Source organism: Priapulus caudatus, unplaced genomic scaffold (genome assembly GCF_000485595.1).
Source record: "Priapulus caudatus unplaced genomic scaffold, Priapulus_caudatus-5.0.1 Scaffold1028, whole genome shotgun sequence".
NCBI lineage: Eukaryota > Metazoa > Priapulida > Priapulimorpha > Priapulimorphida > Priapulidae > Priapulus > Priapulus caudatus.
The window spans coordinates 69049-79454 of NW_014578089.1; the positions used below are offsets into that span (position 1 = coordinate 69049).

Genomic DNA, 10406 nt, shown 5'->3' on the forward strand with positions numbered 1-10406 from the left:
GCGACTCCCTGCCCTCAAAAAGGAAGTCTGCAGAGCAAAATGAGGGAGTTGCCGCAGTCTGGAGGTTCATAAATTAAAGATATTAAACAATAACGCCATGTGCTTATTTTAAGATTCATGTGCGGTTGCACGTCTGTCAAATTTTCTTTGGATATTACTTAGCTGAAAAAATATGGTATTTCCACGAGGCCGTGCTCTGGAACGAACTAGGTAGTATGGTAGAGATTTTCAGGAGTCACACGGACTCCTGCATACGTCAAATCAGGGAGTCCGACAGTAAATCAGGGAGTATTTGACTCCGGACTCGTGTTAATTTCGCACCCTGTCATTATAAAGAGTCGCATAACCCTCGCCCCCCCCCCCCCCGAGTCTGTTATATACGGATATCACACACAGCGCTCAACCGATGCTCGAGCTAGGCTGGCCATAGATTGTATTCACTGTGATAACTACGAAGGGGAGAACATGGCAGGGGAACAGTAAGTAAGAACCGCGTCACATGTTAGCAGTAGACACACAAGTTGTCAAGCAGCAAGATGAATGAGACGACCAGACGAAGGTTTTCGCTGCTGTCGCGAAACGAATTTTTCCGCAAAAATTTCAACCTCACCATCCAAGCCAGCCCCAAACAAGGAACGGAAAACTACAATAGCTGTGCAGCGATTTCACTGCAATTAGTTGGTATAATATTTCAGTGTGGCAAAAAATATTGACTTATGTGTGATTTCGTATAATTTGCAGATGAAAAATCTTCTCAGGGGGACATTAGCAACTTCGTATCAGTTGATTATCTAATTGTACACGTTGATTACAGTGGAGCTTTCCTTCGTCATATGACCTACCACATTAAACCAGATATCGGCGGCCACTGTGCTTGGAAGAGAGTGAACTAAGTGTTGGGCAACTGTATTAGCGATTCCGCATATGCTGGCTACAGACATTCAATATTCAAACATGCAACATGAAGTGGCATTTATAAGCCAAGACGTAACAGCAGCAGCAGCAGCAACAGCAGCAGCAGCAGCAACAACAGCAGCAGCAGTGGCGGCGGAGAGTCGGACGTTACCTGTGGATGAGGTTTGTGAGAGGTTCGATCAACTTCTTGCCTAGGCGCGGCTCCAACGGTGTCAGAGCTCCAAACTGCCACAGAAGCAAGCACGATAAAAAAAACCTTCCCCAAAAATCTGCAGAATTACTCATCCCCAGTCCGCACTCAGTCTAACCCAGTCTAACCCAGTCTAACTCAGTCCGTACCCAGTCTAACAGAAAACATACTCCTATTTCACGGAGCACACAGCTAAATTTAATCTCAGGAGCAAATCACGCACCGGTGAGGCATAAATGCTTCTCGAATCGTAAACGTGACACTCTATAAAACAATAATTTTTCAACGATATCTTTCGCGCGGCAATTAATACAAACGGAATTAACTCTTCAGTCTCAGTTTAACGACATCCTACCATCTCAGGCCTTTCGACTCTAGCTGCACACATATGGTGTGACCTGAGCACATGTATAGGTGAATAAACTATGACTCTCTTAAAGTAATTATTGCGAAAGTTTTCCAGTGTTTTCCCCACTTTCATGACACCTACCGTTATTGCTTGAGTAACAGCAATTGTCTAGAGTAACGATAAAATGTCTTAGAACCTCCGTATTCACCAAATCATGCACAATTACAACTTTGCGTTTTGTTTTGTTTACAGTTGCCATCTCACGGACTTACTCGCGGTAGCCGCAAGACATCTATCACGGTGCAGTAATGATTACCGTCGCACCGTAGAAATCAGGTCAGTGTGTAAACACAGAGGTTCATACTAGCGTAACAGCAGTGTAGTACTAATACCGTGTAAAGTCTGTTATTAGAGAAGGTTGTGGATTACCAGTCAGATAGTAACACGGTAATGACAATGACAGAAAGTGCTCTGAATTATTGACATAAAAAGTCAAAAATATTTACCACACAGAATTGCACGCCCTTTTGTTTTAATTATGCACTTCGTTTGAAGGCGCCATTTGTATTTTGGATAGTCGGCATACGATAATATTCGGAGCTGGTATGATGTGGTCAAATCCATTTTTCTATGCTATAACTGCATAAAATCTTAGTGTTTTTAAAGTTGGTCTAATCAGTGATGTTTCCGGTGTCAGGTGAGACTAAATTCAGCTATATTTAGTTTTTCTGAGCCAAAAAACTCGCAATACACACTTTAAGGTAGCCAAATGCCTCATCATCTAATTCGTGACGCGCATGAATGGATTACCACTGTTCCTATCTACTATCTAGCGGAACCGCAGCCAAGGGAACGAGCTTGGCGAAATTACCCCCACCCCCCCCGGCACTACTGCCGACCACCTCTCACCAGCTTTATGATCTTGATGAGCATCCAGTTGTTTGTGGAACTCGTCATCAGCTTGAAGAAGATCGGCGCGAGCGACAGGTAGTTCTTGGGATTGCGGCGCGCGAGCTCGCAGACGACATTCACCGCAGCGGATTGCACACCTGCGTCATAGATATATATATCACATAATAAACTGAAGTAAGATAAGGCCAAAACAAAATATAGGTGTGGTTACCGTTTCCCGACCGACCCTATTTATTCCCAGCGACCCTAAACATTTTATTGTCAATTTTCTTTAAAAAGTAAAAAAAAATAAAATAAAAATTTAAAAAAAATAAAATAAAAAATGAATTGGACAGTTCCTGCTTCAAAAGGCACAACGCACATCCTTCGGACATAGTTCGTAGATAAAATGTTTCAATAAAATAAAATGTTTTCCCTACCTACCTACCCTATTTTTTTCCGGCATGAAACGGTAACCACACCTATATTTTGTTTTGGCCTAAGACGAGAGAACTTAGAAAAGCTCAAAAGAAGTTGACATTTCGTGGACCCATGAGAAGCTGCTGGCAGTGGCAAATAGGAAATTGGACTGTGTGCATGTTATTGCACGCGATTGTGCACTAATCCGGAAGAAGCCACCAAAATTCTTCAGTCTTTTCCAGAAGGTGACATGTTTACAGGTAACAGTCATAAATAATCTCTGACACCTTCCTTTATTTCAAAGGATGACTGTTACCTGCAACACATGACATGGTTATTGATTAGCTAGTCATGGTTGGAAGGAGGCAGATGGAGATGAAGACAATTGTTGCGCACACATGCATACGTGATACCAGGGTTCATAGTAGTAAGACACATGTTGAAATAAGGACTTATAAGACCATTTCTGGAGGCCAAAATAAAACTTTTTTACGCGATTTCTGATAGATCACTGACTATTAAAGTACACTAATAATATTTATATACACAATTGCACAGCAGATTTAATTATTCCGTATTATATATATAACAATTCTTACTCTAAGTTGAGAACAGTTTATAAAAATAAGGACTATTAAGTACTTTTCTAAGTACATTTCACCAAAAATAAGTACTAATAAGGGCCCTTATTTTATTTTTGGCCAAATAAGTACTTATAAGACTTTGGAACACCCGCTACGAACCCTGGATACGCTCGCTAGTGTGGGTCTGAGAGATGACACCGTGACATACGTGCACATCTCATACTTTTGTTAATGAAGTAATGAAGATGTGAGAGAGGATACTGTGACAAGAACATACGCGCACATGTCACACGTTCATTAATGAAGCTGTGACAGATGATGCCATGACAAGTAACTATTCACTCAAATGTGCACGCACGCACTCACGCACACACACACAAAACGCACGCACGCACGCACGCACCCACACACTCACGCCCACCCACCCACAAACACACGCCCACCCACTCACGCACGCACACGCACCCACGCTCGCACGCACACACACACACACAAACCCACACACTCACACCCACACACGCTCATGCCCATGCCCACACGCACACACCCACACACCAACACACACACTCGCAGCGAATATGGTGGCTACTCACCAGGGTCCGGGTCTTCGAGTTTCTCCTTTAGTCGAGCGAAGGTCGGTCGCAGGGCGTCGGGATACTTGAGGAACACTTTGTACATCACGAGGATCGCCTTCTTCCTGATGTAGGGCTTCGTAGAAGCCATCTGTCCACGGAAAGTTCAGAATGCACAATGTCGATCCACACAAACTCTTAACAATGACGACATTAACTATGAAATCCCCAGTGAAAGCAACAGTTAGTTATCCCTCGTAGGTGCCTAAGTTAAGCCTATGGCACATAAGACAGTGTCTGTAACAATAAGACATACGCCTTGCGGCCTTCCCCTTCCCTCCTCTCACCGAACCTCCTTCCCTAACCGCTTGCATAACATGGTGCCTGTCCGTTCACACGTCGCCGTGGACATTCACCGGCAATTGCCGACTATTGCCAGCACCCTCCGGTCTTCCCCACCCTCGCCCCTTCTCCTTCCCTCCTCTCACAGATTCTCCTTCTCTACCCGCTCGCGAGACACGGACGGTGTCTCTCCGTTCTTACATCGCCGCGTTCAACTGCCGACTGTTGCTGGCACAATCAGGTCTTTCCCACCCTCGCCCCTTCTCCTTCCCTCCACCCATCAAGTCTCCTTCTCTACCCGCTCGCGCTCGCGTCAAGGACGCCGCGTCACCGCGGTCAGGGTCGTCGAGGCCACTCACCAAGGTCATGATGTCGTTGGCAAGGTCGCGAGCAAGGTCGGAGGTCAGGAAGCAGGACAGGCCCGTGAGCGCGACGGCCGCGTCGTACGTGTTCGAGCTGTTCAGATCCTACAGGTAAAAACACGTCAGGCATACAGGTGAAAACACGGCAGGCCTACAGGTAAAAACACGTCAGGCCTACAGGTAAAAACACGTCAAGCCTACAGGTGGAAACACGTCAGGCCTACAGGTGAAAACACATCAGGCATACAGGCAAAAAACATGCCAGTCCTACAGACGAAAAACACGTCAGGTCTACAGGTAAAAACACGTATGATCCTACAGGCGAAAAACACGTCAGGCCTACAGGCAAAAAACACGTCAGGTCTACAGGTGAAAACACGTCAGGCCTACAGGGTAAAACATGTCAGGCCTACAGGGTAAAACATGTCAGGCCTACAGGTAAAAACACGTCAGGCCTACAGGTAAAAACACGTCAGGCCTACAGGCGAAAAACACGGTGAAATTCCATACTCAATCACACGCCATGTATAAAAACTTAAAATCAGGAAATCAAATTATCCTCATCTGCAAAAAATCGACATCCACGATAACAGCATAATTCTCGTATCGATCCTCAGGCATAATACGATTTTCAATAAGACGATTTGTCAAGGACCTTCACGCTGTCGATGCAAGAGCTCGGTACCTTTCTAATCATGTTAGTCGTGAGCATCATCACATCGGTTCCCTCGTGGAAGCACTGCGCCGCTGTGAGATATCCCGATCGCTGAAGCACACAAATTGCAATTCACCAATGAGCCTCGCAATCGTGTGTAACGTTTCGACTAACACCCGCGTTGTTACGCGATTGTGCACACGAACCACACGATCAATGATCAGAGGTATTACTGCAGTGCTTTATGCTCGCAAGTGGGAATTGTGAAGAAATAACTTGTAATCTTGTAACGACGAGTTTGTATGTAATAATTTCGAGTAAATAATCAACAAGAATATAGAATTTGTGTTCACTAAAAGATATGTTTACAAATTCAACCGGTCACTAACTCATTATAGTTTATACCATCACACGTCCATCTCTCCGGGTCTTTATTTATATTACTCTCTCCTTATATTATCACCAACAAGCTCCACTCTACCCAGCCAATCACTCAAGACTCTAGTTCCTTTGTTTGTCCTATTACGTGCCAAAACTACATGTGCAAACCACTTGCATGTATTTAATCTACCATATGTCTATACACTGTCTACTACACGCTGCGCAACCTATCATTCATAACCTATATATATTAACTATATATGGTAACTGGCTATTACCCCAACCTAGGCTATTTACAGCTAAATCTATCTAATGTGCAAACATGTGCAAAACACATGTTATAATCTAGCTCCACGTCATAGTAAGAACCGATCATGTGATTTCATACAGCTGATGACAATGTATCAATCGACTCTTGTAAGCAAATGAAATTCACACTATGCACGAAAAAGCTACACCCTACCTTTCTAACTGTTAACCAAGATTACGAAGACCCCACATCATCACCTACCTTGAACGTAAACTTTGGTGAGCTCATAACTTCGATGACATTGAAGGCAGCCCAGCTTATGTCGTAGCCTAGCATCTGCAGCTATACAACGAGAGAACTATTAGCAAGAAGCACGGTAAGATTTACACGATGTCATAAATGAATGAAATTACAATTTGTGTAATTCAGTTGTTTTCACTAAACGAAAGTAAGTGGATGTAAAAAAATAGTAGATGGTTATATTTTTGGAACTTTTGGCAGGGCCAATTCAAGCAGTGTAAATAGTGAGGGGGATTGCTTGAGAAGGTTGTGTATCTTCTCTCCATGGTGAGGGGGATGACTCCTGATATAAATGCAAATAATAGCAAACAGAAACAAAAACTTTAAAAACTGCAATGAAATTTCGCAACGTTCTATCGGCATTTACACGCCGTTTACATTGATTAAAATAATTTCAATTATGTCATTTTTGAGAGCATATATGATCAACACAAATTTGTGAGTCTACCCAATTATAGGCCTATATATATCGACGTTGCCAAAGAAACCGGATCCCGGATAGCTGGTAGCTACCTTGCAACGAAACTGCTGTAATTACTTATTCACAAAAGTCAGGTGCATCAGAAAGTAGCATTGGCTCTATATAGCAGTTAACTTGCCATGATAATATATGTCATCTCTGTGTTTTCCCAGTGCAATTAACCTCGATTACTTGTTGCACACTGCAATAACTCCACGTTTATTGCCGAGTTGGTGGAAGCAACTGTTCATAGAATGCCTTTCTCAAGGATATAAATGAGGCGGAACTCAAACCTGGGCCACATTGCTTATAGCGACATCCACTTACGGATATGTTTTTTTTTGTCATTTTACAAGGTTTATATGTGATATATTCTGAAAATATACAATCAGCTATTCAATTAGTAAATCAGTTATAATTTCTATTCTATTTAATACAGAGAATTATAAATCCGACAGACATCATCAACTTACATAGCAGAGTTTGGTGACAGCATTTGCCTTCACAGAAATGTTATCCTGCTTCAGTTCAAGCTTTATTTCATCCACAACCTGAGCAATAAAGCGTCCCTGCAAGAAAATCAAAGCTGTAGTCTAACATTCATTCCATCGATTAGCATCTACGTGCAAAACTTACCAGGTATGAATATAAGGAACAACGGTGTCTGCTTTTTCCATGCTAAACATAACTTTCCATAAAATTTATCAGGGTCAGGTGAAGATCGGCATTCCCTCTTGCTTGATGAAGCCTGTTCATTGCTAACGATCATGTGAGCGTGATCATTGCTTTCGACATGTGCCATCGTCTAATGATCCTTTTAAGTTAAGCTTCTTTGTTTCTGTTATTTCGGATTGGAATTCTCTCTCTTCGTCTTTTGGTAAATTGCAAATTTGTGGCTTTTTCTACTGCGATCCACCGTATTGATCTGTCGATTTTATCAACTTGACTCTCCATCTTCGATATATATAGTTCTTTGGACTTTGAAGACTATTACTTACAATGTTACGAGGTGGACATGGTTGAATTGACATTATAGTACACGTTATAACAGTTAACACAATATTAAAGTTGGTCCAAAATAGGACGTTTAATATGAGAGCATAGCAGTAACAACTATACCCAATTTCAAACATGTGGGTCAAACGGTTCCTGAGTTATCGTTGACCGTAGCCAAATGTTGACGGACGGACGGACAGATGGACGGATGTACGACGGACGACGACCCATGGCAATAGCTCAGCTTGACGATGTCAAGGTGAGCTAAAAATGAATGTCACTTATTTACTTTATGGGCTTAAGCTTGATAGAGGTAAAACTTCGTAAAGCTGATGCACGTGTACATAAACACTAAATTAGCGGTACCGTCTACCAGGTCAGTAAGTAACTTAGTAAGTGTAACGGCACTACCCATGTTGATAGTTCAAAATATACCCCTGGGAGTTTCTAAACTGAACAGTCAACCATGTAGGCAGTCAAGATTGTACATATTGTTTAATGTTTTTACACTAAAACTGTACATGCATACATTCAATTGGGGGCCGAGTTGGGTAAATGTTAGTCCGGGCCGACGCAGACCCCAGTAATGGGGTCTGCGGCTGTGTCTATCTCAATCACGGAAAGCCACCTCCAGTTTGGAGGTGGCACTTATAGGTAATATATGCGCCCGATATATATACAATCCTATTGCGTGGAACTTACTTTAATCTGAACTTGAATAATTTATCTACGTGCATGCACGCTATGATGTCCTGGTAGCGGCCACAACATAAGAACATATATCAAGTTGATAACCTAATGGTAAATATAAACATCATACCAAAATGGTCTGTCTTCATTCACATTTGTCAACCAATAAAAATCAGGGTTCTCCAAGCTTTTTCATTATAGCATGGCGGGGCTGCCTTTACTTCTACTTCTACTTCTACTTCTATACTGGACAGTCCGTAAGGAATAAACGTCCAGGGCTATAGCTAGCCATGGTGTGTGTGACCTAGCTTGGGTACAGCGAGGTAGTTAGCCTTTTTTTAGCCGAATGGCACTGAGGGTGGTCACAGCCAGAGTTTTTTGCGCCCTCAGTGGTTCTTTTACGTCCCCATTGGTCTTAGTATTACTATATTGACTAATACTGGAGACGGGACCGCCATTTTACGTGGTCATCCGAGCCACGGGAGATTCACAGTCTCCAATGTTGAGAGCCAGGTTTTTACACCTTCAGAAAATTCACTGCCCCAGCCGGGGTTTGAACTCACAGCCTTCAGTGGACAGTATACGTGGCCTAACCACTGGACCACGGGGGCTCTCTTCTGTACGGTCATAGTTTTAGCATTTTTTAGCTAATTTTAGCATGGCGGCTATGATATTTAGAGTGGCGAGTGCATTTTAGGATGGCGGGGCTCGACGATAGCCTGGCGGGCCGCCAGGCTATAAGTGCTCTTGGAGAACCCTGAAAACCACTTCCGGTTACTTCGGCTATTCCCGATGTTCAAATATAGTCCGCGCAATCTATGGTCAGGTTAATCTTAATTCTTTCCGAGTGAACCCGAAACTACCGGAAGTGAATTTCATTGGCCGATCGAAATGAATATGGCCAAAAATATCGAAGTTACTGTTACTAGAATGAATTATTGCATGAAAACAAAGTTCTGAAACGGAGATAAAGTCTTCAGAAAGCGATATTGACAAACAGAAGGTCTGTACTTGATATTTTGGGTCGGATACACCCCCGTCACGCCCTCAGTGCTACTCGTTTTACCTAGCCAATGACCACAACAAAAATTGCAACAATTTTTACAAAAGTGACTGCAGACGATAAATCCGCACCCTCAGATTAGGAAAAAGCGGAGTTATAACGTCTGCATTTGCAGCCTAGGTAAATGTATAGGTTTAATACTATTTTTTACTACCTACTGTACGTTTAATATTGGGTGCCGATTTATTGATATTTGCAGGAATGCCGATTATGGAGGATAGGCCTACCATGCTAAGTGCAACAGTACGATTTAATTTATTGTGAAACTTCGTGAACAGCTTTATTTGAATTTTTCGAAAGTCGTTACGTAAATGCGTTTAGATGTAAACTGTAATTCTACTAGTAGTAGTAGTAGTACCTCATTATCCTTGTTGTTACGTATTCCCCTGACCATGTCCGTCAGATTCTTGTCGAACAATCGTTCGAAATTGTCCTTTACTTTCTTTAGTCTAGTATTTGCCATTTTGAAGATTTATCCTCTTCTTCTTTTTCTGTGAAACCTAACAGCCGATTGTCATGAGGAACTATCTTAATTAGAGATAGAGCAAATAACAGCTGTTTTTCAGTCAACTAAACATTTCTCCACATAGCCACGAAAACAAGATGGTTGATCTTGTCACGTGACCCACCTCCGCAGAGAGTGCTGCCACCAAAGCAGAAAAAATAGGGAACTAATGGTCTACGTTTATCATAGATATATAGATTACAGATTATATACAAATTATCTATGATTTTATCAGGCTGCAGAAAAACTGGCACGTTGCTCAAATACGTGTTTTTGAAAAACAATAATTGAGTGCGTTTCTTTAATCAGATAAAGATTTAATCTGGGCTGAACGGGATATGAAGCAAAATTTCACCGTTTCAAATCGGTTGTCATTCATTCTTTAACAACGTTGTCAACGCAAAAGCAAACTGTGTGTGTGTGTGTGTGTGTGTGTGTGTGTGTGTGTGTGTGTGTGTGTGTGTGTGTGTGTGTGTGTGTG

At 42.4% G+C, this 10406-nt stretch overlaps 1 protein-coding gene across 1 annotated transcript in view; it reads right to left on the reverse strand.

The window, feature by feature from the left end:
- Window positions 1-10032, reverse strand: part of LOC106815046 (AP-3 complex subunit delta-1-like) — a gene marked incomplete in the record, with an annotated part of 54195 nt that extends 44163 nt beyond the window's left edge. Inside the window, 8 exon segments of the mRNA XM_014819470.1 lie at window positions 1067-1140; window positions 2364-2503; window positions 3943-4072; window positions 4623-4730; window positions 5311-5391; window positions 6173-6253; window positions 7145-7240; window positions 9779-10032. Of these exon segments, the coding sequence (XP_014674956.1) occupies window positions 1067-1140; window positions 2364-2503; window positions 3943-4072; window positions 4623-4730; window positions 5311-5391; window positions 6173-6253; window positions 7145-7240; window positions 9779-9883 (815 nt within the window).
- Between the last annotated feature and the right edge of the window lie 374 nt (window positions 10033-10406).